At 50.1% G+C, this 18,407-nt stretch overlaps 2 protein-coding genes across 5 annotated transcripts; one reads left to right on the forward strand and one right to left on the reverse strand.

Moving 5' to 3' along the window:
- The first annotated feature begins 150 nt into the window (after nt 1-150).
- LOC101074698 (arf-GAP with dual PH domain-containing protein 1-like) lies at nt 151-6,234 on the forward strand. Of its 2 annotated transcripts, none has more exons than XM_011603988.2 (11): nt 151-449; nt 1,802-1,932; nt 2,327-2,373; nt 3,005-3,087; nt 4,235-4,347; nt 4,435-4,581; nt 4,791-4,874; nt 5,057-5,119; nt 5,213-5,284; nt 5,365-5,593; nt 5,672-6,234. In XM_011603988.2, exons 1-11 carry the CDS (start codon nt 155-157, stop codon nt 5,698-5,700), a joined length of 1,293 nt encoding a protein of 430 aa, XP_011602290.2. In that variant the 5' UTR covers nt 151-154; the 3' UTR covers nt 5,701-6,234. The 2 variants fall into 2 exon arrangements, with proteins under 2 accessions (XP_011602290.2, XP_003964696.2); XM_003964647.3 differs by having other exon boundaries at nt 152-449; nt 2,327-2,418.
- LOC101061408 (ras-related protein Rab-26) lies at nt 6,148-18,192 on the reverse strand. Of its 3 annotated transcripts, XR_003888469.1 has the most exons (10): nt 17,501-18,192; nt 16,846-16,956; nt 10,751-10,792; nt 10,389-10,455; nt 10,205-10,257; nt 8,013-8,078; nt 7,811-7,867; nt 7,446-7,522; nt 7,066-7,243; nt 6,148-6,959 (listed from the first exon to the last, which is right to left on the reverse strand). XR_003888469.1 is itself a non-coding variant. In XM_029836292.1 (9 exons), exons 1-9 carry the CDS (start codon nt 17,684-17,686, stop codon nt 7,144-7,146), a joined length of 759 nt encoding a protein of 252 aa, XP_029692152.1. In that variant the 5' UTR covers nt 17,687-18,192; the 3' UTR covers nt 6,148-7,143. The 3 variants fall into 3 exon arrangements, 2 of the variants coding, with proteins under 2 accessions (XP_029692152.1, XP_029692153.1); XM_029836292.1 differs by having other exon boundaries at nt 6,148-7,243; XM_029836293.1 differs by lacking the exon at nt 17,501-18,192 and adding an exon at nt 17,089-17,393 and having other exon boundaries at nt 6,148-7,243.
- Nucleotides 18,193-18,407: the final 215 nt, after the last annotated feature.

Below are 18,407 nucleotides of genomic sequence, written 5' to 3' on the forward strand. Positions count from 1 at the left end.
ATTAATAAAATCACCCATCACGCAGAGAGTTGACCTCCTCAGTTGCTATGTGGTATCCATGCAAAACAAAAAGGCGTCATTAAACTGAAGTGGAAACTGGTGCAAGAAGAAACGGGAGTAAATGGGTGTATCTTCGCGCACTTCCTGCAGCGTAATGACCGCTGGGGGTGTCACTGTAACCAGACACGCGAATGCTGAGAGTGGCCTTTTGACAGCAGCGTGTGGGCTGCACCATGCTTCATTATCCGGCAACTCTGCAGTAACGGAGCAGTTCTCAAAGGTCGCGTCAGCTCCCCGCGCAGGAGTTCGAGGATTTCGACCGCCGAGGAGGAGAATCAGAGCAGAACCTTCCGCCACGATGACCTCGGATCAAGTCGTGAACAGGCAGCGTGTGAAAAGACTTGTGGAGAAACCCGGCAATGGAACCTGCGCCGACTGCGGAGCCGCAGGTGGGTCGGGTGGGAACCGAACCGTGTCAGTGAACGCATCATGAGAGTCTCTGACAACAGTTCTGTCAAGTGATGCCTTCAGGTTTTGTTTCAGCGGATGGGGGTGTTGGTTCGGAGGGATGTGGGGGGGGGCGCATCCCAGGTAACAGCTGGAAACCCTGGTGATGGAGCATTCTCATCATCACTGGCAGAATCAAAAGTGAACATATAAATAAACAAACCGGATTAAATCCAGGTTCGTTGTTATACAGCCACGACGAAACACTGTAAGTTGCACTGCTAATAAAAGCATTTTCTGCATGTCACACCTGATTGTTCCACCTATGTGTGTTTTAAATGTGCAGACCAGCATGAGAAAGAGGGGAAGACGGCTAATTTTAGGATTGGTGTGATTATGTTTGTGATCAAAAGTTTTTTTTATTAACATCTGTCACCTTCGAGGGTTCACAGCCGTCACAACAGGACAGGTGTGGTTAGCAGTTATTGATTTACCGTGTTTAGGTTTTAAAAACCGAAAGATGGAAACTCGTCTAATAAGAGTGAAGCAGTTCGTTGTCCTGTTGGTCTGCAGATTTTTCAGCGTTTTTCTTCGCAACAAACAAACAAACGAACAGACAAACTGAATATGGCACAAACCACAAAGGCAGGGCCTGGCCGACGCATCACTCCATTGTCTCCCGCACGCTGACAGTCTGAGAAGTGTGCAGCTTTCTGATTAAACATCAGGAAGTAGTAGTCTTTTTTGGTCTCTCTATTTTTGTGGCGTGCTCATATATTTATACCAGCAGCAGTTGAAGGGCCGCAGCGCTCGCTTCATGACAAAATCACCTCGCTGAGCAATGATTCTCTGTGTGTGTGTGTTTGCTTTCACCCTCTCGTACATCCTGTTCTATAAAGTGACCTGAAATGGCGGATTCTGGACTGTAATGCAGCACAAGCGATGTCAGCCGTGTCACATGCTCCGGCCTGAACGGACGATCCTCTGACCGACCGAAGAACACCACGGGCAACCTGAGCGAGGGTTGCGAAATACGGGGCTATATTTAATCTAATCCGTAAACTGGTTGATGTGAGGAGGATCCAGTGAAAGGCTTAAACAAAACACTGTAAAACATCCCTGAACCTTAACTGGATGACGACGGTTCCGCCTCACTCGTGCTAATGTTTCCCAAACAGCAAAGAAGGAAAAACACAAGAAAAGTAGTGCCGCAGGGTTGCGTCCTCGAACCGCTCCTGTTTATATTTACGAGCTAAACTGGAAAAAAAACGGAATAGTTACTGTAAATTGCTATTATATAAAGAAAAGAACCTGTCTTTGCACTTTGTGTCTGTAATTACAACTGTGTGCTCAGATCCAGAATGGGCCTCCTACACGCTGGGCGTGTTCGTGTGTCAGAGCTGCTCCGGTCTCCACAGGAACATCGCCCGCATCAGCAAAGTGAAATCCATCCTTCTCGATCCCTGGAGCTCCTCTGAGGTGGAGGTAAGCCCCACCCCGCTCTGCTCACGTGCGCCCCAAACACAAACTGGAGTTTTAGCAACATCCCAGCATCATTGTTGGAGGAATGAGACAAGTCATGTATGTTGTGGCTGGTCTGTGGCCTGTTTGAGGCTGAGGGCTGGGGGGGTTAGTTATGATGGTTAGGGTAAGGAGCTGCGTAAAGCATTAAATCTATGAAAGTTGTCACAAAGAAAGGAGTCAAAAGTCGTGTTTGTCAGGTTATTTGGAGTGTCCTGATGTCATAAACAGCCATAATGATGCTGCGCTCCCGCCCGCCAGCCTGTGTGAATATGTTTTCAGTATAATTCTGAGCCGAGTCCACACAAGAATACACAATACACGCCCTCACAAACCCTTAGCGTGCTCTCTCTTGCAGTTCATGGACTCGGTCGGAAACGATGCCTCTAAGGCCAAGTACGAACGGTTAGTTCCCGCCTTCTACTACCGTCCTTCCCACACCGACTGCACGTAAGTGTCCTCTCACCGATGGTCTCCATCCAAACATGCAGCAACAGACCACACACGTCTGATACTGTCAAAGCTGTTAGCTTAGGTAGCGCTGCAGTTAGGAGCCCTCCTGATGATTTAAGGCTCGATCAGATGGGGCTGGCTAGTTAGCATGCTAATATCAGTGGATAATAGTGATAAAATGTTAAGTTTAAGATCAAATGAACACAGCTGTATTTCACAGTCATTCATAGATAAAGATGCGATCTTCACTCTTATCATTCAGTTTTCAGCAACAGGCACCTATTTACATCTTAAATCCTGCGAAAGCCGCAGCTCTTTTGGCGGTGCACTGACTGTACGCAGCATTTAGTTGGACCGCAGCAGCGCCTCTACAACTGCAGTCATGTCTTACACATTCGTGATGTGTTTATCAACCAAAGAGCGACGTGTGGTTTTCGGCGGCCACTGGCTGACAGCAGCAACTCTTTTTTGATAAGACTGGCAACTTCCTGTAGTTTCAACAGGAAATGTCAGCTCAGTGTGAAAGTCTCGCTCTGACCACCCTGTAACTATGACGTTAACGCCAGCGCCGGCTCTTCTGCAGGCTCCTGCGGGATCAGTGGATCCGGGCCAAGTACGAGAGGGAGGAGTTCACGAGCGTGGAAAGGCAGGAGCCGTACTCTGCAGGTGAGGGTCACGTGCACCTCCGCACAGGTGAATCAGACACGCAGGTCAGTCTCTGAGTCCCGCGCAGCACCAGCACCTTTTTGGGCCTTGAAAGCTGCCACAATTGGCCAGTATTGAGGTTAGCATTAGCCAAATAGCCGCTAACTACAACATAAAGCTCAAATGAGAGGCTTTGCTGATAACAGATGCTGTTAAAAGCCTCCAGTGCTACAAATTTAGTACGAATCTGACATCAGTGAACATATACAAGCGTGTTGAAGAGACAAAAGCAGCATAAATCTCATGAAACAGGCTGATCTAATAAGTTTATTGTAACCAGGCTGGAGCATCTTTTTGATATAGGGTCCGAAAGGGGAACTTCAAAGGAAACAGTTTGACCTGATCGAACCTTTTGTGGATTTGCTTTGCAGGAATTTCTTCATGTCTATGCAGAGCGGTTGCACAGGCCGTTATTGGGAAACGGATTCGGCTGTGCAAATTCAACAGGTTTCTCTGTTAGCTAACGCAGAGCAGCAGCCGCCTGCCCGCTCACACATGTGGGCCTAAATGACGTTGTCTGTAAGGTTGATGGGACAGAACGCCGTTGTTCGGGTCTCATGACTGTTTCTCTCCTCTGTCAATGGCCTCTTGTGTCGCCCTGCGGAGGAACAACTGCTGCGTTTGTGTTCCCCTGTAGGTTTTTACACTAAAGAAGCAGACGGGGAGACATGGAGAGTTCGTAAAAATGAATTCAACCTTTTGAGTTACTTTAATACATCTGCCATCTAAAAAAAGTTCCCAGCCTGTAGAATATTCTAGAAATCCACTCTTTAATGTGGCTAAAGAGTTGCTTTAGTAAACCTTCTTTCAGTACAATGATGACTGATATAATATCATTTAGTTTGATCATTTTGGATTTTATTACTAAAAAAAAAGCACCTTGGATCGATTTACAGAAGCAACCTGATTTTGTTACTCCGACCGCTCAGATTTCCCAATGAAGGCGTCTGTTGGACGTGTAAATGGATTCCTAGCAGTTATTTAACATCAGTCCAGATTTTGTGCACGTGTGAGTGTTTTTCTGAATCACCCACCTGTGTGAATGATAATTCGGGGGTTCTGTACCAGCCGCACCGTTTAACTGCCTCTCTGCTTCCTTCCTGGAAAGGTTACAGAGAGGGGTTTCTGTGGAAACGGGGCAGAGACAACGGTCAGTACCTCAGCCGGAGGTTCATCCTGTCTGAACGAGAAGGCGTGCTGAAGTACTTCAACAAACACGACGTGAGCCTCAGACCTCCGCGCAGCTCTTTCCACCGGTTGTGGGTCCAACACGCCCTCTTCAGCTGTTCGTGTCTTCACTTTCTCCAGGCCAGAGAGCCTAAAGCCATGATGAAGATCGGCTCCCTGAACGCAACATTCCAGCCATCCAAGATCGGCACCCCCCACGGGCTGCAGATCACCTACCTGAAGGACAACAGCACGAGGAACATCTTTGTTTATCACGAGGAAGGAAAGGTGAAGCCCGTTTCCGCCCTCTAGTGGCCACGATTGGCATTACACACCGGCATTACTGAAGCGGATCTAAAAACTAAAATTAAATCTTACCCCTTGTTGACCACAATTCCCAAATAAAAAGTGGCTTCTGTTCTAGATGCAGCTGAATAAATACCTGTTCATATAATTTGAAACCTGACGGTGCTTGTTCTAATTGTATTTTCTGCAAGGAAATTGTGGACTGGTTTAACGCCATCAGAGCAGCCAGATTTCACTATCTGCAGGTGGCTTTTCCTGTTGCTGCCGTGTCTGAGGTGAGGACACATACACACACACACACACACACACACACACACACACACACACACACACACACACACACACACACACACACAGTCTCGCTTGTGTAATAAAACCTTTTCCATTATTTGATCAGAGCTGTGTGTGAAGTCATTGAATCCATCCTTTTTTTTTTAAAAAAACAAACAAAAAACAGTTGCTGCCAAAATTGACCAGGAATTTCATCAGGGAGGGCTACATGGAGAAGACGGGTCCAAAGGTAACACACTTGGTTCCTAACTTAGGCGGATTAAACTGGAGGTAAGGCCTGAACTTTGAGAGATTTCTCAGATTTCTCCTCTCTGCCCCGCAGCAGACGGAGGGCTTCAAGAAGAGATGGTTCACGCTGGACGACAGGAGGCTTATGTACTTCAAGGATCTCCTGGTGGGTGTGGAACCAACGCTCTGCAGAACTGGCCTGATCAGACCTCATTAATCCGTCCTGATGACGTGCGTGTGTTCCAGGATGCGTATGCGCGGGGAGAGGTTTTCATCGGGAGTAAAGAAAGCGGCTACACCGCCCTCCCCGGCCTTCCCCCGAACATTCAGAGCTCCCACTGGCAGTTTGGGATCACCATTGTGACCCCGGACCGCAACTTCCTGTTTGCGTGTGAGACAGAACGGGACCAGAAACACTGGATCACTGCATTTGAGACCGTTATCAACAGACCCATGCTGCCCCAGGATTATGCAGGTGAATCTAGGTTTTATCTGTGTGTACCCCCAAAATAGTTCTGATTCTGAGGGTTGTTTCGGCACATTTTCTCTGCAGTGGAGGCGTTTTTTAAACACAAACCATGACAGTGTGGAAGATGCAGGATGAGCGGCGAGGAGGATGGTGGCGTGTGGAGCCTTCGTCTACACAGCCCGCATCACCTACCAGGTCCACGCCATAATGAGGGGGGACCCCATCCAACTCTGAAGGGACACAAGCAGTCAGATCTGCTCCACCCGTGCAGTTTTATAAACTTCACATCGATTCACTTACGTGCGTTAACTGCGCCCCCTGCTGGCCGGGTTGACTGAAACAAACCAGTCTGACACTGTTACCCGTAACAAAAGAACAAAAATTACCCCGCAGAGAGGTTTATATTATTTAATTATTTATTTTTGAAATGTAGTTTTTGCTTTCATTTTGCAGGTAAAATAAACCATCTTTGCTCGTATTCATCAATTTAGATGTAGTGTCATCAGCCCCCAGCAGGGGGAGACAGAGGACAGGTTTTAAACTAAACAGTGTGAAAAAAACGGTCAAAATCAGTTTTATTATTTCAGGATTTAAGTTACAACAAAAACTATATGTTGCACAGTGTAAAATTATAAAGATAAAAAAAAGATAGCTTACAGTGAGAAGCAAAATGAGCAGAAAAACAAAGTTATACAAAAAAGGCCCACAGACTGGTTAAATACGGCTCTCAAACGTTAACAAGCCTAGTTTGAGTAGTTTCTCACACTAAATATTCACACGACAGGAAACCATGGTCACATGCACCTCTACAGGTCACACCCATGGCAGAGTCCACCTTATCTAGTTCTGAAGTGCTATTCTTCCACATCACTGTTTTTACATGCAGACAAATATTTACACATGTTGTGCATCGATGACATTCAGCATGTTTGTTTTTAAATATCAAAATGAAATTCATGAAGAGAGGTTGCAGAGGTACTATAAAAAAGAAATCCCAAATGTTGTAGGTTTGTAACCCATGCACTGCCGTATTCATCGTGTTTGTGCAGTCGCAACATCAACTCCCACTTTATATTTACACATGTTCCCAAACATCCACGGCGGAATTACGGAAATGCCTTTTTTGTTAATGCTGGTGAGCTGACCTGGCTGTGTGGAGCCATTTTCTGACAACAAACCCCCCAAAATAAGGATATCCACCCACAAATAAGCAACTTTCACACGTGCAACCCAAATGTAACTTGATCCTGACATTGAGCTGCATGTGTGAATGCACGGGGGCCCTGCAGGATGGCGCAGCTGCTTGTTGCCATTTGTTATCATGCAGCTACGGCTGTGGATCAACGTGGCCCCTCAGCAGAGACCCCTCATCCTGGGGCAACAGTCACAGATACGGAAGGAAGTGGTTGGAGCAAACAGGAAGTAAAAATGCATCAGGGCACGAGAACGTGTGGAGAAACACAGCAACGGTTCTATACCTCGCAAGAGCTGACTCCTCAGCACTGATCAGGGACACACACACACACACTCACACACACACACACACACACACACACTCAGGCCCTGCAGCAGCCCGAGCTCTTCATCTCTTTGTCCACGTACTCCTGGAGCTTGAACGTCTCGCTGGGATCTTTTAACGAGCGGTGCTTCAGCTCTCTGAACCACAGAAGAAGAAACAAGCTTTCACATGTACGACATTTTAACAAGGCCCGATTAAAATAGAAGCCACCTTAATGGCGGAGAGATAGCTAGCATGCCCACACTGGTTCTTTTGCATAAAATAAGAACAACTAAATCTTGTTTATTTTTAAACACAATCCTCCTGGACCTTAGTCTCTAATGAGTGTTCAGAACTCACTTCGCCACGGCGGTGAACGCCAGGTCAATGTTGAGTCCCGATCGAGCGCTGGTCTCCATGAAGGGAACGCCAAACTCCTGCGGAGACGGAGAGTTCCAAATAAGCACAATCAGGAAAGACACTGGAAGGCAGCACGGCTTCTCTCGTCTCAATGATGCTAAACACGCTGAGTGGTGACGCCTGTTCACTCGTCTCAAACCGAACTGTGGAACTATGGAACGTAAATGTTAAATGTTCCTTTCACTTGGGTCATTTCTGCCGAACGTTCCTGATCTCCAGATGCGTTCTGGGATCTGGTTCTCATCTCCTCCCCCTCCATCACCCTGACGCTTCAGTTGAACTGCAAACAGAGAAGGAAACCTGACCTTGGCGAGCCTCTCCCCGTCCTCCCTCTTCACCACCCGCTCCTGAGCAGCATCAGCCTGGACAAGAGCGACAGTTCAAATGTCAGAATCTGGAGCCGCAAACGCACCCACATTGTTTCCATTTGTATCAATATTTTAGATAAATGTTGAGGCGGGTCCCCCTTCATGGGGTTCTATCAAAAACAATCCCATAATGCCCTGCCTTGTTTCCAAGCAGCATGAGCACCACGTCCTGCTGTGCGTAGTCGTGGATCTCAGTCAGCCAAGTCTGTGGAGAGACGGGTCGAGACCTCCATGAACAACCAGAGAAGAAGATCAAAGGAAGAGAAGATTAAAGAAGAGAGGAAAGAGAAGGAGAGGGTTTACTACAGCACCGAGATGATAACAAACAGGAGCGGCGATCGTCTGGGGGGGGGGGGGGGGGGGGGGGGGGGGGGGGGGGGGGGGGGGGGGGGGGGGGGGGGGGGGGGGGGGGGCTGAACCTGCAGCTTTATAGTGTCAGTGAGCAATCCTGTGGAGATGACCTTTGACCCTGCATCCATTCCCGGCTCCTGGATCAGCCCACGCCTCAGTGAGGAGCTGAAGCTCTCAGTGTCCGATCGATGAGCCCCCCCAGGTCTGGGGCTGTGGTGGGGGGGGTCAAGAAAGGTCAAGAAGGCACTTGGGTATATTAGAAACAGTGAAACACGTACTGCTGACCGAGCACCTTCGGCCTCGTCTTCCTCACGCTGACTCCATCTCCTGCTAGATTTGGTGATTTGATATTTCCCAACTGATCCCAGATGAATGTTGGCAGGTCCGGAGGAAACCTGATAGTTTCTCGGCTGTTCTGGGAACCCCGGCATCGTCCTGCCCCCAGAACCTCCAGGGAGCCCAGAATCTAATTACCATCGCGATCAATAGGGACATCGACTGTCTCATATTTACTCTGGACGACCGCAGAAGCACAACTCATCTTTTATTCAGGCGGGAATAAAAGTCGCCGCGCACGTCGCGTCTCCTGGTGTAAAAATTCAAACCTCGACGGTTGTTCTGTTCGGAAACCCGCAGTTCAGCCTCGGCGACTGGTGACCGCACGGGAGACAATGAGCGACAGGGGCAAAGATCAAAGCATCAGAGAGGAAGATAAAAGCTGCTCAGTGGGAGACAGATGTGAGGAAAACCTCTGTTGCCAGAGCGATGAAGCCACAGCTGAGCTCCTTCTCTGGAACGCTTTGTCTCTTTACACCAAGCACGATATTCATGGTTGGTGCAAACGTATATATATATATATATATATATAGTATAGTATAGTATATATATATATATATAGTATATATATATATATATATATATATATATAGTATAGTATAGTATATATATATATATATAGTATATATATATATATATACTATATATATATATATATATATATATAGACGGGAGAAATGTCCCCGACGAGTTGCGTTTGGAGGACGATATTAACCTTCTTAGCGGCAGTTAGCATCCGGGCTAGCCACCTCCTGCTCTGCACAGTGTCGTCAGCATAGACAAGAGTGTTGAACCCCATTTATAGCCTCTCTGCTCGCCAACATAATTACGGCTTCAGGGAACCGTAATTGCCGACGGCGAAGGTGACCAATTATGTTTTTCATGAGGGGCGAGATGTCTGCGGGGGGGTCAAGCTCATAAATGATTCCCCCCTCAAAGAATAATGCATACAAAAGACCAGATCAATAATTTAAAGCTTTCAAAGTGGAGGAGGAGGACGTGACGGGCAGCTGCGAACGTGTCGCCTTAGAAACGCACCTCAGACCTGGTCTGAAGAAACGTCTGCAGGTGGATTTCTGTTGAAATCGTTGATTCAATTAAAAGAAATGAAAAATGGAAGCCGTGAAATCGACAAAATAAAGTGTGTGAAGATGCGACTGCGATGGGCAGAAGAAAGGACCGCTCATGGAACGCTCTCGCTCTCCGCGGTCCTCAGGTCCTGGAGCTGGAGGACACCAACAGGTCGATACGGCAGCATTATTTACGTCCTCCACGTGGCTAACGGCCAGCGGCGTCACCTGGGACCTGGGCCCACAGTCGCTATCAGGGCTGCGGCGGCACCGCGTAGCGACAGTAACGAAGACAAACAGGCCCGAGGGGACGCTGGGACTCTCCACGTCCAGCCTGCCGCCCAGCAGCTTCTGTGTTGGAGCAAAAAAACCCAATATCCCAGTTCCTCCACTCAAATGAAACCTTATTAGTTCCAGAAGGGACCAGAGACAAAGACTCCCCCCCCCCCCCACCCCCTGGTGAGCGGACCGGCCTGATCCGTTCACTGATGCTGCTCCATGTGTGAAACCTGACAGGACGAAGTTGCTCTGGCGGTCACACGGTCAGAGAGACGAGGACGAGGACGAGACTGACCTGGATGTTGTCGAAGGACGCTTTGTTGGTGACGTCGTAGAGCAAAAGCAGAGCTGGAGGAGGAGGAGAAAAGGTTAAAGATCTCACACACACACACCACACACACACACACACACACACACACACACACACACACACACACACACACACACACACACTGTTGACGTGACAGGACAAGTCTCACCATGAGCGTCACGGTAGTAGGCATGAGTGACGCTGCGGAAACGCTCCTGTCCAGCAGTGTCCCAGATCTGAGGCAAGAGGAGAAGAAGAAGAAGACTTAAACTCCGCCCACTCCTCTGTACTTTCTCCAGCATGTGCGAAAGTTGCCAAGAAAAAGCGTCGCACGTGCGAGCGCGCAACCGTGAACGTGCGAGCGAAGAGCTGCCGCTAACGAGATCAGCTCGTTAGCCTCAGCGACGTCACGGTAAAGACAATAACGGCGGCGGCGAGCGCGTCTTGTGTCCCGACCTTCAGAGGGACGAGACAATCAAAGGACACCAGGAGGTTCCTGCAGGAACCTTCGATGGGAGCAACGTTTCTCACCTGCAGCTTCACCTTGACGCCGTCGATGGTCAGGACTTTATTCTGGAGAGAGAAGGGAAACACGGAAGTGAGGGAACGTTGTTTCCTGCGTTAGCGGCGTCTCCCGTCGTCCATCGCTCCCTCCGTCTCTGTCTCCACGGAGACGAGCAGAGTTTAGCGTTTAAAGACGACAAAAACAAAAACCTGTCAAATTAAATCTGAGTCTCAACAGGCTCCAGTTTATTAGACGAGACACGTGAGCAGCTAGCATGGCGGCGCCAGCAGCGCCAGCTAAATGCTAACGTGCTTCCAACAACAAAGCCAGTTGTTGGAACCTGATTTGATGTTATGCTGGTTTTCAAAAACTAGATTTTACCTGTGAATCTGGAACCACGAGGGTATTGGGTCACAGCCTGGAACTCTAGAACATTCTGGAGTCCAAGAAAACCTTTGACATCTGAAAGGTGAGCGAGTGGGTGGACGATGCTGAAGGACAAACCCACCGGGAACGACATGGAATCACTGCGCGGGAATGACGAACAGGCAGAGGCGTCGGAGGACAAACCACATCGGATATTAACGGGAAAATGCCAAAGAACCGGCGGACGAGGAGACATTAGCTGCACAGCGCTGATAGCCGGGGGGGTTATTCATGCTGACCAGGCAAGCTGATTAGTCCTCAGCTGGGGGGGGGGAGACATTAATAACAGGTTGGATACAGTAATTAGCTGTAATTAGCTGTAATTAGCTCCAGATCATGTTTATCAGCGGTGGCAGGACAGGAAGTTCCTGACTGGGAAGGTTTCATTTATTAAAGCTTGTTGACCACAGGCTGGTGGGGAGAACGGGGCAGAAACGGGGCAGAAACGGAATATAAATAAACCAAATATAGTCGAAATATAGTCTCCTCTCCTCTCCCCTCTTCTCCCCTCCCCTCCTCTCTCCTCTCCTCTCCTCTCCCCTCTTCTCCTCTCCCCTCCTCTTCTCCTCTCCCCTCCTCCTCTCCTCCCCTCCTCTCCTCTCCCCTCCTCCTCTCCTCTCCTCCCCTCTCCTCTCGTCCTCTCCTCCCCTCCTCTCTCCTCCCCTCCTCTCCTCTCCCCTCCTCCTCCTCTCCTCTCCTCTCCTCCTCCCCTCCTCCTCTCCTCTCCTCTCCCCTCCTCCTCCCCTCTCCTCTCCTCTCCTCTCCCCTCCTCCTCTCCTCTCCTCTCCTCTCCTCTCCTCCTCTCCTCTCCCCTCCTCCTCTCCTCTCCTCTCCTCTCCCCTCCTCCTCTCCTCTCCTCTCCTCTCCCCTCCTCCTCTCCTCTCCTCCTCTCCCCTCCTCCTCTCCTCTCCCCTCCTCCTCTCCTCTCCTCTCCTCCTCTCCCCTCCTCCTCTCCTCTCCTCTCCTCTCCCCTCCTCCTCTCCTCTCCTCTCCCCTCCTCCTCCTCCTGGTTGACGTTCCACCTCTTTCATGCAGCAGTTAAATATTCATGGATCTCCTCAGAGCCGACTTCACTGGATCCCTGTGACATTAGAGCAGCAGGTGGCAAAGCTGCTTTTCATTAATTACACACACACACGCGCACACACACACACACACAGTCAAATGTCTTAAATCTAATAGGGCAACCACCTCAGTTATTTGGAAGGCCGGACTGTCTGTTCGAGTGTCACGTTCCAGATTGTACGAGGAGCAAATCCACAAATGTACCAACTTTATTGTATTAATTGGACATTTTTCTCTGTGTTCAGTCTAATCTGCATCACAGGGAGTTTATTAACAGCTGCTGCATCTGTTCAGCATCGTTGTCACTGACAGTGAGAGCGTCTGTGTGTGTGTGTGTGTGAGTGTGTGTGAGTGTGTGTGTGGTGTCACTGAGAGCTGCCACATGGCGCTACTGAACGTGTGACTATGGAGGTGACAGGGAAGCACACCAGTATCGCCTCTTTATTCTGACGAATAAACGACTGTTGGCAGCGAGAAACTGCGACTGTGGGCGAGAAGATCGCAGCCGCAGGGAGGAGGTCAGAGGACGAGGACGGGGACGAGGACGGGGGACAGGGACGGGGACAAGGACGGGGGACAGGGACGAGGACGGGGGACAGGGACGGGGACGAGGACGGGGGACGGGGACGAGGAATCGATAGTCACTGCTTCAGTTTCAGGTGGAAGGAAAAAAAACCCGATCAAATCAGCGCGGGGAGATGAGTGTGATGATGTTGTCGCTGTGATTAAAGAGCCCAACGTGACAGAACGGTTCCGCTCCACATTCATCACTGTCAGCTCTGCTGTTGGCAGCAGGAAGCTAAAATCAATCCGGACGGGTCGGGACGCCGGACGAGCTTCTGCACCACAGCTGCTCTGTTGACTCGCTAGCTGTGGAGCTAGCGTCATGTTTATGGATTTGAGCGTTCAGACACAGGTCGCAGGTGATAAAGTTGCATTAATGCGACCAGAAAATTCAATCGGACCTCAGAGAAAATTCCTTCCGTGTCGTCATTTCGGATAAAACTGACTTTGGACTGTCGATCAGCTACTGCGGAACCCACAACCACTGGGAAAAGCTAGCGCTTCTTCTGTTAGCATCATCTAGAATGACGCTTTGAGGGGTGAAAGCGCTGAGAAAAACTGACCAACTGGGAAAAAAGTGCTCTCCATCAATTAAGACACACGTGAGTCTCGTGTCCAAAAAGTCTTAGGTCAAAGATTTGGCCGGGCGCCCACTGCAGAATCGGTATTCCAGGTGACGTCCGTGCCTGGAAACACGGCGGGAACGTTTGTTCTGGACTTCAAATAGATCAGCTGACGTAAATCTTGACAGGCAGCGGAACAATAGCACATCTGTGGAGCTAGCTGCTCTACTTTAGCATGAAAACACTGATTTCAGCCTGACACGTGAACAGATGAGCCCATCAGGAAACGTAAATATTAAACCTGACGCCGCTAAGAGTCACATGTTGTTGTACGCTGAAGCGACGCCGAGAATGAGAAGAACACCTCATCTTTGGGACCACATGTATCTTGCACAGCAAACGACTGTTAGCCGTTAGCATCAAACTGGTATCAGCGTCCAATTAAGGAAGTTTTTAGATTAACATTCACATGGAACCACTGTGGAACCAAGACGATGAATGTCTGATGCTGATGATGTTGCCCATGGCAACCGTCGCAACCAGTTGGCAGCGCTTAAAAAAACCTTCCAACACATTTTTGGTGCGTTTTTGTCACTGATCTGATTTGATTAGAGGCCGTCTTGTTGTTGCCTTTGTTGTTCCATTAGAGCGCGCCTTTCCCATCAACGGTGGCTCGTCTCCCCCGATCCGACCCCGACTTTAAACCTAACGAGGCAGCCGCAGCGGCTCTGTAATCCCGAGAACGCGCCGAGGCTTAAAAGGCTCAGAGAAACAAACAAGAGAATGTGAGAAAATACATCCTCTCACCGCAGCTTTGAAGTGGAAACCGAATCAAATCCCCGTACGGAGCAAATTGCCTTCCTTTCCCACCAACTGCAGGGGATCAGAGACGTCTTCTCCTAAAAATAACACCTCCCCGCTCCTCCCTGCACACCCGCCACGGGAAGAGAAACGCCAGAGAAGTTTAGGTGGTGAGAACTGCACCAAAAACACCCCGAACCCCCGGTGAACGGAGGCAGGTCAAGGTCGGCGTTCCGGGTTCGGGCCGATCGGAGACGCTGAAGAGGGACGTCGCTCAATCGCTACAAAAGACGGGATGAAACCGCCTAAAAAGCCGGAAAACTTTGTTTTTTCCAGCCAGAGTTGAAGATACATTAGAAACACACAAAGGTGTTATATGAGCAGTTACATAAGGAAATAAATCAACTCATCCGCCCACCAGCTCCTCCAGCCCACGCACTGGGAAACGTGCACTGGGAAACGTGCACTGGTTTCATACTTTTTCTCTTTAGAACACACACACACACACACACGCACACACACACACAGAGGTTAAAAACACAATATATTATAAGGAACAAGGGTCTCATTTTAAGGGACTGTTTTAATCCAGCGCACATCTGATCGTTAGCATAGCATCACGCAGATGATCATCACCCCCCCCCCCCCTCCAAAACCTGATCAGCGGCTGAGTTTGCAGTTCAAGCCGCACTGATCACCCCTGGTTTCTAAGTCAGATTTAGTTTCGTTTTGATGCCATGAGTTCATCTTCTGACCCCACGAGTGCAAGACTGCAGGATAATGCTAGCTAGCTAGCTAGGGCGGCAGCTACCTGACAGCACGTGTCGTCGACACCAGCAACACAGTGTGTCGCACGTGCGATCATGACATCACCAAAGCAGGAAGTTGGACAGAAAGAGCCAAAGATCTGTCCCAAGTCACTTTGGGACGAGAAGGTGAAGAGGCCTCCTCCTGTCTGAGCTGCTCTGGCCCCCAGTCTCACACACGCCTCACACACGTCTCACACACGTCTCACACACGTCTCACACACGTCTCACCCAGTCTCACCCAGTCTCACCCAGTCTCACACACGTCTCACACAGTCTCACACACGTCTCACACAGTCTCACACACGTCTCACCCAGTCTCACACACGTCTCACCCAGTCTCACACACGTCTCACCCAGTCTCACACACGTCTCACCCAGTCTCACACACGCCTCACACACGTCTCACACACGTCTCACACACGTCTCACCCAGTCTCACACACGTCTCACACACGTCTCACCCAGTCTCACACACGTCTCACCCAGTCTCACACACGTCTCACACAGTCTCACACACGTCTCACCCAGTCTCACACACGTCTCACACAGTCTCACACACGTCTCACCCAGTCTCACCCAGTCTCACACACGTCTCACCCAGTCTCACACACGTCTCACCCAGTCTCACACACGTCTCACACAGTCTCACACAGTCTCACACACGTCTCACCCAGTCTCACACACGTCTCACCCAGTCTCACACACGCCTCACACACGTCTCACCCAGTCTCACACACGTCTCACCCAGTCTCACACACGCCTCACACACGTCTCACACAGTCTCACACAGTCTCACACACGTCTCACCCAGTCTCACACACGTCTCACCCAGTCTCACACACGTCTCACCCAGTCTCACACACGTCTCACACACGTCTCACCCAGTCTCACACACGTCTCACCCAGTCTCACACACGTCTCACACAGTCTCACACACGTCTCACCCAGTCTCACACACGTCTCACACAGTCTCACACAGTCTCACACAGTCTCACACACGTCTCACCCAGTCTCACACACGCCTCACACACGTCTCACCCAGTCTCACACACGTCTCACACAGTCTCACACACATCTCACACACGTCTCACCCAGTCTCACACACGTCTCACCCAGTCTCACACACGTCTCACACACGTCTCACCCAGTCTCACACACGTCTCACCCAGTCTCACACACGTCTCACACACATCTCACACACGTCTCACACACGTCTCACCCAGTCTCACACACGTCTCACCCAGTCTCACACAAGTCTCACACACGTCTCACACACGTCTCACCCAGTCTCACCCAGTCTCACACACGTCTCACACACGTCTCACCCAGTCTCACACACGTCTCACACACGTCTCACACACGTCTCACCCAGTCTCACACACGTCTCACCCAGTCTCACCCAGTCTCACACACATCTCACACACGTCTCACACACGTCTCACACACGTCTCACCCAGTCTCACACACGTCTCACCCAGTCTCACACACGTCTCACACACGTCTCACCCAGTCTCACCCAGTCTCACACACGTCTCACCCAGTCTCACACACGTCTCACACACGTCTCACCCAGTCTCACACACGTCTCACCCAGTCTCACACACGTCTCACCCAGCGAGGCAGAAAAAGGAGACAAAGGAAAGTGTGTCAGACTAAATTAAGGTATCGATACCTTATCTGTGGCACAGGTGATCCTGGGAGCTCAGTGGCTAATAAAGACGTGTTCCAAGGCCCACTAGAAGAACCTGGAGGCTACGGAAGAGACCTTCAAGGTTCTAAATCACTGCAAACCCAAACACTTGTTCAGTCACGGTCGTAACTGCAGCCGCCATTTTTGCACCAGCTCATCTGTCCTCTACCATCACGGCGCCTTTTAGAGCCCGAACAAACTCACCCTGAAATCGATGCCCACGGTGGAGATGAAGCTGCCGGCCAGAAAGGCCGCGTCTTTGAACCGGACCAGCAGGCAGGTCTTCCCCACGCCAGAGTCCCCGACCAGCATCACCTGCACGGGGGACAGAAAGAGAGCGGCGAGAACATCAGCGAGCGGCTGTTCTGATGCTCGTGGCGGTAAAAGTTTGGGTGCTGCTATTCTGGAGGCTCTGGGCCTCAGTGAGGAGCTGGACTGTGGTGACACCTGAACAGGGTCAGAGATACCGAAGAGCTCCTGTTCAGAGCTGCGCTCCGTTTCTGCTCCACGTCCTTGTTTTCCTGCTGTCAGCAGGTTCACTCGGGTTTTTAATAAAAGCTCCTCGGTTTCTCCGCAGGATTGACGTTAACGGAGCAAAGAAAAGGTGATCAAAGCAAAAAAGAGGGCGATCAAAGCACAAGACCCAGTGATCAAAGGCCAGGAACATCTGGTTTTACTGGAACACGAGAGAAAGAAGCAACACGTGAGACAAAGATGATGAGTGAAGCTCAGACCCGCCATGAAGACCTCCTGTCGGGCTGCTGGGACCAGGAGAACCCACTGGGTGTTGACACCTGGACTCAGCAGCAGGTTTAAGGAGGGAGGAGACCCGACCGGGGGGGCCGCGGGCTGGTCTCACCTTAAAGGCGATGTCGTAGAACTCGCTGCTGCTGCTGACGGCCGGTCCGCCCGGGTGCACCACGCCGTTCAGCGGAACGATAGCCGGGCTGCTCCTCGCGGTTCTCCCGGCCCATTTCCCGGTCGGACTCCCCGCAGAGGGGCTGCTGGCGGCAGCTTTGCCTTTAACAGTCTTCTTGCGAGACATTTCACGAGGTTTCCAAACGAGCTCCTTCAAACGCTGCCGAAAATCTGCGCAAAACTGGAGTGGAAAAGTTTGTCGTTCCTCCCACCTCAGACGAGTTGGAACCGCGCTCCTCTTTGCTTCTGGGCTAAAAGCGAACCCGCTCCTGCTCTGGTTGCTCCTCTGTCACTTCCTGCTCTTCCCAGGAGCGCAGGCGGATCAGTGCGCGCCGGAGCGATGTGGCGCAAAACGGCACCTGGAGCGCAAAGCACCCAGGACCCAGTGAGCAAACTAGACGAACCAGAACCTCACAGCTACCCCTGAACGAGTTTCCCCCCTAATGCTCCTCCCTTGTTTCACACTGGATGCCCTAATCACATCCAATAATCACACTTTCAGAGGGTTTTTTTTGTTTCCGGCAACAGCACGAAATAAGTAATTTCAATGATAAATACCAAATGAGTCCTCTACATTCTATTTAGTGAAGCAAAATCCTTCCGTTTGGCTTCTTTTGTGAAGAGTGGATCAGCCCTAAAACCAGATCAGTGGCGTCAAACACCTTGATTATAGCGCCACCTGCTGGCAAACAAGTGGAACTTGTCTTTACAGTTTGCCTTGTAAAGCGCAGCACCAGAGCCTAAGGATGTTTTGATGTTTTACACTCAATTTACCATCTGTGTGTCACCTTTCTTGCCGATTTAATGATTTACTTATAAAACAAATGGTTAACCTTGTTTTTATAAAA

The sequence above is a fragment of the Takifugu rubripes genome, chromosome 5, assembly GCF_901000725.2.
Source record: "Takifugu rubripes chromosome 5, fTakRub1.2, whole genome shotgun sequence".
Taxonomy (NCBI): Eukaryota; Metazoa; Chordata; class Actinopteri; order Tetraodontiformes; family Tetraodontidae; genus Takifugu; species Takifugu rubripes.